This window comes from Rhagoletis pomonella, unplaced genomic scaffold (assembly GCF_013731165.1).
Source record: "Rhagoletis pomonella isolate Grant_MI unplaced genomic scaffold, Rhpom_1.0 Rhpom_scaffold_00014, whole genome shotgun sequence".
Taxonomy (NCBI): domain Eukaryota; kingdom Metazoa; phylum Arthropoda; class Insecta; order Diptera; family Tephritidae; genus Rhagoletis; species Rhagoletis pomonella.
In genome coordinates, this window is record NW_023458568.1 from 14,928,374 (window position 1) to 14,944,199 (window position 15,826).

Sequence of the window (15,826 nt, forward strand, 5' to 3'; positions counted from 1 at the left end):
TTATAGCTATCTTTATGATAATCATGGGCACCTTACATATGGCAATATTAAGGCCGTTTCTTATATATTATATGTATATACATACATATTTATATAGTTCATTTAGAGAACATAAAGAACCTAAAGAATGCCTCATATACATATATGTATTGAAAGCAGTAAGCGTACAAACAATTAGTGGACCACTACCCAAAATTAAATACTTATACAATATTTACCTTTGCTACAAATCGTATTCTAAATATACCTAACAAAACATCGCTTGTATCACTAAAGCTTACATAATAAAAAACATATCTTTGGATTTGCTGCTGTTTCGATTTAGAAATGTCTTTAAAATACTATATAGCCACTATTTATACTCGAACAAATCTTTAGAAGTTACTTATACATATATACCTACAAACGTAGAGTGTATAAAAGCATACATTTATTCACATTGAAATACTTTGTGTACATAGTTTTATTTTTACGGACAGCGAATTGTGTCCAATTTGAATTTACATCACTCGGTAGCTGCATTATTTGATTGCGTGGAGCTCGTGTATCTCATTCCAGTACTGCTGTGTCATGACGCGTCGACGTGTTGACGCGCTAGCTCCACCGCTGGTGCGGCAATATTCGGACACTGTGAATGAGAAATTTTAACAGAGAATGAATTAGTGGCAGATTTACTGGCAATCATTTTCATATTTGCATTTACAACAATCACTATGTTTTGTCTCCTCACACTCTTCAATGGGACTTGTTTAATTCAATTTTATTGATAGAATAGTTCTGAGATGTTTGTGCAAAGTTTCAGATCGAGCACTTTAATTTGATAAATAAGTTGCCTCTGTACGATTATATATATACACATATATCGTCGATGTTTTTGCAAAACCCACTCAAATTTTACAGGAGAGCGATAAACCGGGGTTTCTTTGAAGGCATTGCCTTAATAGGCGGTATTTTCTCTAGCTTTAATTTTACAAATCTGTTGTTTTAATAACGATTTTACGATTCTTATGCATAAATCGCGATGTCTGAAGTTCAGGGTTACATAATCTCATTTTTGTCACAGTGGCAATTTAGGCGATTTTGCAAAACCATCGACGATGTAGAATTATAATACATATAAAAGCATATTTGTCTAATTAGACATTATAAACCATGTAAGATTTATATATGGGTGTGTGTACTAGGGATATTTCGAATGCCATATTTTTCACATTCGCGAATGCGAATGCGAATGTTATGAATAACATTAAAACAGCTATAATCAACTTAAGTCATCGTTTGTATTACTTAAAAATTTTATAAATTATTAGAACATTGAACGAGTGCTTAATCTATCAGTGTTTTAATCTAGTAGTCAAATTTCAAAAGGGGCATATTATATTTAAAAAAAGTAATTTTATAGTAGGAGATCCGACAAGGGCACGACCTTCACCCATCGGTTTAATGGATGAAATCTACTTTGTATGAAATCTAACGTGTTAGGAAATATTTTGCGAGTGGGCTGGCTGATAAAATCCTGGCCAGGATACTTTTACTTAAATATTCAAACATTATTATTTTTTCTAAACTTTTGAACTCATTTATTTAATGAACAAATTACATATATACCAATCCAAAGCATAAAGCCTAAAGAATGTGTTAAACAGATGAGTGAAAATTTATTTGTACTTAAATACTCAAACATTATTATTTTTTCTTAAATTTTGAACTCATTTATATAATGAAAAATAACATATATACCAATCCAAAGCATAAAGCCTATAGAATGTGTTACAGAGATGAGTGAAAATGACTAGTAATACCTACCTGTTCATACCTGCCAAACCGATACGTGGGCCAGGAAAAGAATAGACAAACTAACGTTTTCACGTTCTATAGGCTTATTACTTTCGATTGGTATATAATTTGTTCATCAAACAAGAGAGTACAAAATCAACAAATAATAATAATTTTTGAATATTTAATTAAAAATGTCCTGGCCAGGATTTTTTCAGCCAACCCACTCGCGGAATGTTTCCTAACACGTTAAATTTCATTCAAAATAGATTTCATACATTAAACCAGACCAGGGCGGCGCCATCCCGGCGGGCATATTTGCGTATACATACACGCTCTGCTGTAGAAGGCAGCGAAAGCTTCATTCTACGGCACGACTTGTTCGCACGCACACAGTGATATCAATTTCTCGCACACTACAAAAATTCTCTGTTGAAGCTGCATTAAACAGATGGGTGAAGGTTGTGTTTTCTCCCATGAGGCGATTTCTTACAGGCTCGTTTATAAGGCCGGCAGCACTGAACAATTGCTTACTTGGAACCAGTGTTGCCACAGACAAATTTTTTTTCCTACCAAAACTTCCTACCAAAATCAACCAAAACCTACCAAAATTTTATTTAACTTTTTAATATTTTTTTAATGACAACGCATCGAGATTTATGCATAAAAATCGTTAAATCGTTATTAAAACAAAAGATTTGTAAAATAATAGCTAGAGAAGATATCGCCTAACAAGGCAATGCCTTCAAAGAATAAACTGTTTTTCGCTTTCCTGTAAAATTTGAGTGCCGTAAGATAGGCGGTTTTGCAATTGGGCTATGGGCGGTTTTGCAAAACCATCGACTGTCTTATTATTATTACGTCTGGAATACACGCGCTGCGACCTTAGAAGATCTATTGTTCTTAACCTTAATTGTAATCATTCCAACCTTATTCTCTTTCAGAAGTTAGGCACTTTGGAAGGCCCATGTTTAAATAAACTTTTGGATAAAGACAATCCTTCCCCAAAGTGTATCAGTCTGGTATTTATGATACGTGGACAGTCACATAGAATATGCTCTGGAGTTTCCTCCACCAGCACACTAAAGGCTAGGGACCATGCAAATGCGTTTGGGCTCCACGCCCACGAGACAGTCAGCTTGCGTTGCCTTCAAACCCTTCATGTCCCGGAACCCCACACAGCGTTACGTTATAGTTGGCTTCCAAGTGGTTCAAATGAGTTTTACAGCTGTCCATACGCCTGACGCCGTTTTAAAACAGTCTAAAGCGTTTAACCTGCATACATATCCGACATAATACTTAATTTGGCCCCATTTATCCTTCTACACAGACAACGATTGCGAATACTTTCGCCTGGAATATAGATGGGTATGTGTAAATTGGCAGACTTTCTGGAATTTTGGTCCAAATACGCCTGCCCCAGTACTCTCTTCATTCAACTTTGATCCGTCGGTATACCATACTTGGGACTTTTCGTCAATCGTAGTTCCTTTCAGGAATTCTGATCTTGTAGGGTTTATAGAAAGATAACTCGGAATTATCCAGTAATGGCTTTAGAACCTCCAAATGACCTCCAAGATCCCAAATTTTCTTGCTGATCGTATTAGGCAGTCGTAGGGCGCACCTGCAGGCCTCTTTCAAACAGGATAGACAAAAGAAAAACGCCTGCAATGACACCAATGGCATCCGTTGGATAGGTGCCCATAGCTCCTGTAATGGTCACGCGTACTCTTTTCATTCATCTTTGATCCGTCGGTATATCATACTTGGGACCTTTCGTCAATCGTAGGTATTATCACTTCACATAGTTCCTTTCAGGAATTCTGATCTTGTAGGGTTTATAGAAAGATAACTCGGGATTATCCAGTAATGGCTTTAGAACCTCCAAATGACCTCGAAGATCCCAAATTTTCTTGCTGATCATATTAGACAGTCGTAGGGCGCACCTGCAGGCCTCTTTCAAACAGGATAGACAAAAGAAAAACGCCTGTAATGACACCAATGGCATCCGTTGGATAGGTGCCCATAGCTCCTGTAATGGTCACGCGGACCAGTCGGTGCAGCTTGCTAAAGGTGAAAACCTTTTTTACTTGCGTCGCTTTTGATCACCAGGCCAGTGCCGCATATGAGACAACGGGTCCTACTTCCATATTGAAAGATCAATAGGTTAGTTTTGGTGATATTCCTCAAGTCTTACAATAAAGTATCTGTCAGTTGGACAATGGTGGACTTCACCGGTGAAATATTCGTGTAAATAAGGTTGCTAAAGTGTTTGAAGATACATATTTTACATTTTTCGCAAGTAACTATTATTGTCCCGGCACCTACCAAAATCCAATCTATCCTACCAACCTACCAAATGGAAAAAACCTACCAGTTTTGGTAGGAAAAGCCAATGTTTGGCAACCCTGCTTGGAACTCTGGCGGATGGAGCGCTCAAATAGTTGCGGGCCAGATCTGTCAATTTGTCGTATTTTAGTTTAGTTTTCCACCAATCGAGAGGATTTTCACCGTGATGAGCTCGTTTTTCTTTAAGATTGGCCTTCAAATATAATTTCACATCTAAAATTATTTCTAGGTTGCTTATAAGACTTTTAGCATTACTTGTTGAAGGCTCATCAATATTGCTTGATAAACTCCTTAACCGTTTAGCGCCTGAAGCTAAAGGCCGGTTATTGTCCGCACCCTGGTTAGACAGACTTACCGCCCTCTTCCCACAACACTGACAAAATTTATCGTATGACTATTGTCACAATTATTGCGCCTAAAACAAAATATGTATAAACATTGTCGTATGTATAAACATCGCCGTTGTCGCGTACTCAGTAGGTCATAATAACAACACTGACAAATGTCAGCATACGAGAGTTTAAAATAAATTTGCGGCATAGTATTAGGCGCAGTAGTAAAGGCAATAGTCAGCCGCTGAGTTTTGTCAGTGTTGTGGGAATAGGGCCGTTGGAGCCATTTCAACAATATTAGAGTGGACTCCCTGCACATGCATTATTTGGTTTGACTTTCTGCTAGGTAATAAAAGAAAACACGGAGCTTAATCAGAATAAGCCATTTTATGACAAAAAATATAGAAAAACTAGAAAAAGTAAAAAAAAAATAGTTTCTTCAACAGATCTTTGAAAAATAATATTCGACAGTTACGTAATTCTTACCTCATTAAAGGTCGCACCTACAGTTTTTTAATTATTGGAGCTTCGATTCTCTTTAGCTAGACGTTGAACATTTCTGCTGGAAATCCCTATTGAAGGAGAATGGACTCTTTGACTTTAAATATCAAAAGAAGGGAGACGTAGGGGACAGTTTTAGAGCAGAAGGTTTTAGCTAAAGTTCCAATGTATATCCTTATGAAAAAAATATTGCCCGACAAGGGCCGCCAAGTATACAAAATTGCTGTTTTTTGAAATTTTTGCTAAAAATAGATTTCCCAAAGAATGAAATGATGGCAACTAATATAACATCAAAAGTGGTTTAAAATTATAGTGCATACTTTTTTCTTTCATGTCTAGTAGTTTCTTTTTTAGATTGGTCCACAAAAACGTAATACAGAAAGAAACAAATGATCAAGTAGAAGTGGGAACCTGTATAACTGTCCATTGATAGCTCGGTTATATAGCTTTCGATAAACCTGACTTCTGACCAGTTTTGTTACACAAATACTCCTATATGCGGCCAAAAATATTGGCTTAAATTTGTCATTTTGTTTGACAGATGTACATTCGCATTCGCAAAAGCTCCGCATTGATTATTGCGAATGCGAAAGTGAATGCGAATGGTAAAATTAATGCGGAAGCTCCGCGGTTGCGAATGCGAATATTCGCAACAACCCTGTCCTCGATGCTTCAAAAGCAATAAAAATTAAATTGTACCTGAATTCATTTGGAATGGGTTCACTTTAACTACCAAACAAATATTGATTTTCTAAGATTATTCCACATTACTTCAGTGAAGGAAATTTCAAAGCAAAAATGAGGAATTCAAGTTATAACAATTTGTTAGTATTCATATTAAATATGAAATATGCATGCATGTGTTTGTGCTAAAAAATTATCAACTAAATTAGTTTTAACAAGTAAGAAAGTCTAAGTTTGGGCGGAGCCGAACATTAAATACCCTGCGCAAGTATTAAATATATGTTTTCCACCTTTCCGAAAACTACCACTACATTGTAAGCCGGGGTGCTTTTACCCCCTATTTTAAACATCTTCGATAGAACGTTCAGTTAGACATAATGAGATAAACTTATATAGTCATATGTGGGCGATATCACGCCCACTTTCCAAAATTCCAAACAATGTTACTTCTTTTCAAGGGGTTGTTTTTAGTATCAATTTTGAGTAAATTAGCGTAATTAAATTTCGAAATATTGAAGTTTCAAGCATTTCTGAAATTTACCTTTATATGAAAAGCCGCCGTAATTTTAGTCCGATTTCAATAATTTTCAACGTTATGCTTTTGTCTGGATAGCACAATAACCATACCGAGTTTGGTACAAATTGGTACGACGGTTGCCGAGATACATATATCTGATCATAAGAGGGCGGTGCCGCGCCCATTTTCCAAAATTTTACCATAAATGCATTTGCTGGTAAAGAATTGTTGCAAGCATCAATTTTAAGTAAATTAGCTTTAATATTTACTGATTTATCGAGTATTTCGTATTTCTCTAAATTACCGTTATATGGGATGTGGGCGTGGTTATTGTCCGATTTTAAAATTTTTCGGTCATTTGGTATGGTGTATCAAGGCCAACAACTGTGCCAAGTTTTGAAGAAATTGGTGCAGCGACTACCAAGATATACACATGTAACCATAAGTGGGCGAGGCCACGCCCATTTTCCAAAAATTTATAATATTCTTATTTTTTGTATTCTTATTTTTCGTATAAAGTTATTGTAAATATCAATTTTGAGTGAATAATCTTCAGTAATTGCTAAAATATCGCCGTTTTCATATTTCTGAAAATTACCGTTATATGGGAGGTAGGCGTGGTTATTGTCCGATTTTGCCAATTTTCAATACCATCCGTCCTACGCCCGAAAGAAGTGCACATACCAAGTTTCGTTAAGATATCTCAATTTTTACTCGAGTTATCGTGTGCCCAGACGGACGGACAGACAGTCACAGCTTAATCGATTTCTCTTTTCATTCTGATCATTTTTGTATACATTTTTCTATATCTATCTCGATTCGTTTTACCTGTTACAAACTATCGTTATATGAACAAAGTTATAATACCCTTGTGCACAAGTGCGCTCGGGTATAAAAAGTTCTGGAAGGGGCGAATGCAAAGTCAAATGGTTAAAAATTGTTCATATCAATGCTTAGATACATTGCAATAAAATATGTATGTACATATGTATGTATGTACACGCCCACAAACTTTTATTTGAATTATGTATACCTGGCATTCCTATGAGACTTGTAACGTTTCATGGATTTCAAGAATTTACTGCCTTTTTACCTCCTGCACGGCATCAAAATGCCATTAGGCCATTAACTAATAAAAAGTGGATTCGAAAACTCTCATTACAGTATTGCAATATGCTGAACTGAATTGAAGTACCATCTTGCAAAAGAAAAATAGAGCTAAAGGACATCCAATTTTTTTATGTTTTACTTAAATATTGGTCCGCTCCTTGTCTTAATATTTACACAATTTTCATTTGCTATTTTTATACCCGGATTTACTTCAGTGTTATTTTCATTTGTAGTAGGTATGTGCATACGCATATCTCTGTATGTGCCAGTGTTGGCATTTTTGATACAATTGTACTTTTTCGATACAATTTCGTTTGCAATATACTTTCCTACTACGCAGTACGTTTTAGTACAATTTTGTGATGAATACTAAAAATATATAGATCTGAAAATTCACAGCGGGATTTTTTTTATTCTTTTATTGTTTTCGCCTTTTCGTTTTTTCCTTTTTGAGAAAATGTCTTCAACGGACCATTATAACATAGGTCATGTGTATATAGATATGAGTATCCAATTAGTTTTTAGAGACAGCTATCAGCTTCACAGTCCTAGGCAAATTTTGGAAGAACATTTTCGATAGTAAGTCTTATTGAAATAAAATGTATAAATCAGCTTCATTTAGAATCAATGCCCTCGTTAATTAAGACAAATGATTTTCTTAAATATCATAACTTTACGACCCTCACATATTGACAAGGTTTAACTTTTTATTTTATTATTTTTTAATTTCAATAATTTGTTTATAAAAGTATAGTTTCTTCCTTAATAAAAACAAAAAATCTACAAACTTTCGTAAAAATTTCGAGCTTCTTATTTAATTTTTTTTTAATATTTTGCAGTTTTGTCGCCCATTCAATTTCAGTATAATAAAGTGCAAGTTTAAAGTATTTGGGACTTGTCGTTGATTTTTGTACAGTTTTTACATAGACTTCGTACTGAAGGAACAATTTCATTTCCCTACACTGGTATGTGCTTGTACATGCATAAATGTAGAGAAAGCTTTTCACTTGATTGTACGCTCCCTTTATTTTATTTGTCCTTTACTCCTCGAGCTCTTCGACACTGCATCAGGGATGAAAAATGGAAATTTCTGATTGTACCTAATGTCATAAAATAAATAGCACCTAAATGAGACATATTGTACCTTAAAAAAGTTACATCATTCGTATGTAATTTTTTAATAATAATTTTTAAAATATACTTTTTATAAAACAACTGGAAAAGTCTGCTAACTTATCCGATTCCCTTTAATAGCTGCAGCAAGCCTAGAGAAAGTAATAGGAATTGCCGGAAGTATATTCGAAAGCAGTTTAAATATATTCCAGAAATCAAATAGCGAATATGGGTCAAATAGCTATTGCCACAATTTGAGGCCCTCAACTAAAGAAAATATGAAATTTGAATTTGAATAAAATTAATAGAAAAGTTAAAAAATGTTATCATAAGCGGGGAACTTTAGCTTTTATGGTTTCAATAGATTAAAAAATGCATTCCAACAATTGAAAAGGTAGAGCATTCGTAGATTTCACACCGTCATTCGAGAGGGGAGTAAATCGGTCTAGGGCGCAATGGCGTTTTATGAAAGAAATTAATTCCAATTTCGATTATAAAAAATATATCAAGAATTACGAATTTTAGGATATCTAAGTAAAGTGTTAATTTTTCGTAGTAGCTGTTCTAAATGAAATGTAAAATGTTTAAGAGAATACTTAATATGATTTCGTTAATTTCTTCCTTCGGAAAAAGGTACAATTGTACCTACTTCTTTATCCCTGCACTGCATTACTCTTAGGGAATGTCGAAAGAGGTGCCAAAATGTTCACAAGCGACATGCCCTTTATATTTTATTTACGGCGGAAAACAGTTGTAAACATGAAAAATATTTAATTATCCCTTTGTTTTGTGCAAACAAATCTAAATGCAGCAAACAGAAGTCTCCAGGCGTCTGAGCGAAGGATACATTTTCAAAAGTCAACCGCATTGTTCTTCAAACAACTACCGAATCAAAGTTTATTCTGAAAAAAATGGGAGTAATCAAAGTCCTAATTGCATGAAACAAAAAAATATGAAATTATCTTATGCAAATATGTAAATATACAGTAGCGGCCACCTTAATCCCGACACTGATTGCTTTGTTGCTTTTAATATAAATATAATTCATCCTGCAACAATCAAGGATGTAAACCAGTGATTCACAAAGTGGTCCAGGTGGACCCCCAGGGGTCCACGGAAGACTCGACGGGGGTCCATGAGTTGTAAATGTGGGTCCACGAAGATTTATCTGGTTTCAATGTAAAGAACCAAAATGGTTGCTTGATAGCCTCTTTATTTCACTTTAATTTTTTTGAGTGGTGTATCGTGCTCTTAACGCACTTCTGCACTTATCGTCACTTTGTGTCTTCATACGTGGGAAAGCCTTAAAGGCCACCTGCAGACTAACAAGAACCGGATGCTGGTATGACAATGAAAATTTTTGGCGGCAGAGATTTGAGCACTTGTGTCTTTTCAATGCTACAGGATAGTACGCCACCATTACCTTTGTTGAAGAGATTCTATAATGTTGAGTTCCCTGAGACTGAATGCTGGTTTGATTCCATCACTGAGACCGGACTCACACATTGTCGAATCTTCACTGATGGCTCCAAAACTGACTCTGGGTCATGATCTGGGATCTTTTTCGAGGTTAATGGAGATAAGCTTCACTTGTCTGTAGGGGAATATGCTTCGGTCTTCCACGCTGAGGTAATTGCAATACTCAAATCCATGGACTAAGTGCGGAACATAGGTGGAGGGGAAGGAGTTTACGTGACTGCGGTGATAACCATGCTGCACTTAAGGCATTGGCCAGCCCTCTATTTAAGTTCTTCCGAACTAGTTTGGCAAAGCAAGTCTCGACTAAAATATGATGGTGAACATAACGAGGTTGTTTTACTATGGGTGCCAGGTCACTCTGGAGTACCTGGTTATGAGACATCTGATCATTTGGCCAGAGTTGGCTCAGACCAGGAATTCCTCGGTCCGTTTTAGCACCCCCACCTTCGGCAATCGAAGCCACCATCAGAAACTGGGTGCAAGTGGGAAAAACTCATGTTGCCTTCAATCTCACAAGGTCTATCTAATTTTTTGCTCTCACTGAGCAGACGACACTGCAGACAACTTGCTGGACTTCACGAGGCACAAACACCTGACTGTGATAGGCGTAAATGAGAAGTCCATGTACCGATATTGCCTTGAAGAAAATGAGACGGTGGAACACTTTTTGTGCTTCTTGCTTGCTTGGTTATTTGTCATCGATTTTTTTAAACTCGTTGTTTTCTCTATTGTCAGTTTCTGAATTAAAAGTTTGGCGTAAAAAGTTGAGCCGTTTTGATGTTTTAAGTTTTGTGTTTTAAAAATGTGATAAATATTTTTCGCCTTACTTTAAAACTCGGAGCGATAAAAATAAAAATGATGCCATTAACGCAAATAAACTATTTTACATATACTCCACGTGCAAAATCATGCGTGAGCCGAACATTTGATGAGTTTATGGTGAAGATAATATAAATAACGCTAGCGCTCGCAGTGGTCTTAAAAAATATAACTCTTCCGAGCGAGAGAGTATTTTGATGTACTTACGAGTTCTATTTTTTAAAACCTGCAAGTGCGTAATCACATTATTTTTATAAACAGAACACAAGAAAATATTTTACTTTTTTTTGGCCACTCTGAGTTTAGTTTTTGAATTCACTCGCGATGAAAATTTACATTCTTAGATCTAATTTTCACATTTAATTTTTTTACGAGCTTTGGGAATATTTAGAAATGCATCAGCAGGGGTCCACCGAGACCAGTAAATTTTTGAAAGGGGTTTACGAGAAAAAAAGTTTGGGAACCTCTGATGTAAACTTTGTGTAAAATTTTTGTTACGCATATTAAGGTAAATTTAGGTATGTAGTATTGTTCTTTATTGAATTGTGGTAGATAACGTGCAAGGGCCTCTGTGAATTCAGGTAAAAATATACACGAGGGAGGCTGCAAATTTTCAGCCAATGGTATTAAAACTGCTGATAGAAATGTATAAACATTTTGTTTTTCTATATAATCTCCCTCTACTTCAATGTACTCCTTACATTTATCAAAAACGGCTTTTAACCTAGTGAAAAATATTCGCCGTCTTTGTCTTCGAAATACTCGCTTGCCGTCGCCATCATTTTTCTTCACTCGAAAATCTTCGTCCTCGAAGATTTATCTTCAAATTAGAGAAACGGAAGAAATCGCTGGCGGCGGTTGTGGTTAGTAATGCGCGCAGCCATTCCGCAGGGCCTGGATTCAAGCCCAGTTTCCGACCAACATAAAAAAATTAAAATAGAAAGGTTTTTCTAATAGAGGTCGCCCCTCGCCACGCAATGGCCAACGCCCGAGTGTATTTCTGCCACGAAAAACAGCTTTTCATAAAAATACAATCGCCGTTCGGAGTCGCCGTAAAACTGTAGATCCCTCCTCTTTGTGTGGCAACATCAGACGCACGCCGCAAATCGGAGGAGAAGCTCGGCCAAACACTAATACAGGGCTGGCGAACCAAAGTCATACGTGCCATTGATGACACGCAACAAAATAACCAGGGCACGGTATGAATTGAGGACCGAATTCCTCAATTACTAGTAGTAGTTACTACATAATCGAAACAGTTTCTTTTTACAAGCTTTTATTTAACTTGCTCTGTATGTATGTATATATGTATGTATGCATGTTTCTTAAGGGCAAATTTTGCAATAAATTTTTGACCAACTTCTCGATGACCTAGAGACTTGAAACTTCACAGCTGGCACAGAACCCGAAGACAATGCAATATGACAGATGAGTTAATCCGGTAGGTGGCGCAGGAGTTGAGATATTTGAAAACCCCGCATTTATAGTCCGATTGGGTTTATATTTAAAAGGTATATATATTAACTACAAGAAAAGGAATAACTCCACTACAGATTTTGATGATTGGTGGCGCACGAGTCGATATATTTGTTAAACCAGTGTTTATTGTCCGATTTCGTTCATATTTAGAAAGCTTGCTTTAAAAATATTTGTGTTTATACCCGAGCGCACTTGTGCCCAAGGGTATTATAACTTTGTTCACATAACGGTTGTTTGTAACAGGCAATACGAAACAAGATAGATATAGGCTAATGTAAGTTAACATATGTAGTGGAATGTGCCACTTGACACCAGCAATAATAGCAGCAGCAGCAAATGTACAAACGTGGGAACGAATGCACGTACGTGACTAAATGTGAATACAAATGCAGCGTCATCAATTTAGCTTTAAGAAATTAGAAAATAAGAAATAGAATTAAGAGGTAGCATAGGTAGATTAGAATATGAATATTCAAATAAAGCCAGTCTTGATTTGACAACCAAAAATATCTGGCGCCCACACGGGAAATCCGCATATATTCTCATAGAGAAAACGGATCAGCAGTAGAACAAACAATACCCACAGGACATAAAATCCTTATAGAGAAAAGGGTCTAAGCAGCAGCCGGTGATTCAAGAAATACCCACGGGATAATTTTGGAAGCAAGCGGCAGAGTGCAGTAATTTATTCAATGTATTTCATTTTAGTGTAAGTCAGTGCATTATATTTAAGAAAACATTGTGAACAAGTAAAACACTGCTTCTACAATTAAAATTGCAGTATAAGTTAAGTGAGTTATATCAACCTTTTTTTTTGGATTTAAGGTATCCTAGTGGTGTAGTGAAAAGTGAAAAAAACAGTTGTTAACAAAATGACTGAACAAATCGCAGCAACAGTACAAATGGCTGTAGAAACGGCATGCACGGCCGTAATGAGTAGGATGGCATCAATGATGCAATCGCATGAACAGGCAAATAGTGCGTTAAGGGAAAAAGTAGACGAGTTGACGGGACTAGTAAATACATTGCAACTAAAGGCCCCCCAAAATCGTTGCCTACCAACCTATTGAGGTGAATAACCCAGACGCAGTGTGTCCAATATCATTGGACATTATCAAATCGCTGCCTGAATTTTCTGGTGAACAGGCTAAATATGTTTCATGGCGTCAAGCCGCTCACACGGCAATAAGCTTATTTAGGCGATACGAAGGAACTGAACGCCGTTTTCAGGCGATAGCTATCATGCGGAATAAAATAGTAGGGTCAGCGAATTTGGTGCTTGCATCATTTAATACTGTATTAAACTTTGATGCAATTATTGCACGTCTAGACCATACCTACGCTGACAAAAGACCACTGCATATATTAGAAAACCAAATGAGTGTTTTGCAGCAGGGGCGCAAGACTATTGCTGAGTTTTATGATGAACTGGAAAAGTGTCTGACGCTGATAATAAGCAAAGTCACCATGGAGTTTTCGGGAAATGACCCGACGCCTTAGCAGAAAAATATCGCAAGGATACATTGCGCGTATTTATTTCTGGTTTAAGAAAACCGTGGTGTGATATTCTGTTTTGGGTAGGTTGCGAGGACTTGCCTTCAGCTTTAGCTAAGGCACAGGAGTTGGAGGCGAATCAGAAAAGGTATGAATTCGCTAGAGTTTTTGATGCAGAACAGGAAAAAGCTAGAACGGTTCAAGTGCGCACAAATCCGCAATATAGAAAAGATATGCGTGAAAAGTATGTTCCAAATAGTGGTGAACATAACAAACCAACTCCTATGGACATAGATTCAACTTCTTCTAAATACCGCTTCAATTCTGCACCACAAACACAGGTCCCGTCCAACAGGACACAATTAGCGAAGTCTCTTAGTTACACAACAAAGAGGCAGCGGGAATCAGACAGGCAGTCACCCGCAAAAGTACAACGCATAAATGTGGTGCAGCAACAACACGAAGATCCATCCGACAATCCTGAATATGCTGATGAAATTAATTTTTTAGGGTAAATTCGGCATTGCCATATGTCAGGAAGAAACTAAACAACGGTGAAACGTTAAATATACCTCTTGAGACTGGCACTGCAAAAAATTACATAAAAAACGTTCCGACTTAAAAAATATCAAAAAAACAGATAACGCGTTCTTAGCTAGAACTGTAAATGGATTTAACAAAATCACAGAAAAATGTAAAATATAATTAACGATGAGTTAATGCTCAGTTTCAAAATTATGTTTTTATTGTTGGTTTGTACTAGGCTATTTTGATCAATTTGGCTTATGTGCAAGAAAAAGCTTTCTTCACTTTGCTGCCCGACGTTTCGCCAAACTCCTTGGCATATTCTGGGGCGTTTTCTTTATTAAAGGATCAACAAGAAACAAACATAAGGACGTTATTGTTATACTATAATTTGTTACTATGTACACAAAACATTTGTACACACAAGAAAACAAGTAACAAATTTTATATTGAATCTATGACAATTAGATTTTTTTTAATATGATACTGAACTTTAAACACTTTTGAGAAAACATTGATAAACTTACATTTGAAAAATAAACTATTGTACACTTAACATTTAAAACTTCAAAATTTAAACAGCGTTCATACCATCACCCTGTGGTACATTTGTCAAACTAATACTAAAATGGCTATAAACATAATAAGTATGCAGCCGCGATGTCGTCAGTGTCTTCTTTTTTGTTTATTGTTACATTTCTTTTTTGCAAAATTCTTAAACTCTCTAGTGTGTGAGAAAAAACAAGATACATTTCGATGATCTTATCTAACTTGGGGCAAGCCAAATATTATACTACAGTTGACTTGAAAGCAGGATTTCACCAAATATTGTTAGAAGAATCTGACAGGGAAAAGACTGTATTTTCAGTCAATAACGGCAAGTATGAGTTTCGAAGATTGCCGTTTGGCCTGAAAAATGGACCAAGCATATTTCAAAGAGCGATAGATGACGTGCTGCGAGAGGAAATAGGAAAGTGTTGTCATATGTACACAGATGACGTAATAATCTTTTCCAAGTCAACAGAAGAGCATACAACAGATGTAAAGAGAATACCGACAAAACTCTTGCAAGCAAATATGCGAGTAGCACCTGAAAAGTAAACATTTTTTCACACCGAAGTAGAATTTCTAGGCTTTAGGGTATGCAGTGATTAAGACATGTCCTAACAAAATTAAAGATATAGTTAACTATGAAATACCATCTCTTCGTAGCCTGAGGTCTTTTCTAGGACTGGCGGGGTATTACAGGAGATTTGTAAAAGGTTATGCGGCAATTGCCAAACCTCTAACAAGATATCTTAGTGGCGAAAACGGGCACGTATCAGCCAGAAAGTCTAAGTATATAAAACTTCAGCTAAACGCTGAAGCGATAGGTGCATTTAATAGAATTAAATCTACATTAGCCTCAGAAGACGTGTTACTTTTATATCCCGATTTTAGGAAACCCTTTGAGTTAACAACGGATGCATCTTCTGATGTAATCGGAGCCGTTTTATCGCAAAAGGGACGGCCAATAACGATGGTTTCACGAACTTTAAGTAAAACCGAACAAAACTATGCAACAAATGAGCGAGAAATGCTAGCAATAGTTTGGGCTTTGTAAAGCCTAAGAAACTATTTATATGGGGCTCCGAATATTCATATTTAT

At 36.3% G+C, this 15,826-nt stretch overlaps 1 protein-coding gene across 1 annotated transcript in view; it reads right to left on the reverse strand.

The window, feature by feature from the left end:
* Nucleotides 1–388: 388 nt before the first annotated feature.
* LOC118749270 overlaps nucleotides 389–15,826 on the reverse strand; it is a 129,462-nt gene continuing 114,024 nt past the window's right edge. The window contains exon 5 of the mRNA XM_036484070.1: nucleotides 389–628. Coding sequence (XP_036339963.1) covers nucleotides 522–628 — 107 coding nt within the window. The 3' untranslated portion in view covers nucleotides 389–521. The remainder of the gene's footprint in view (nucleotides 629–15,826) is intronic.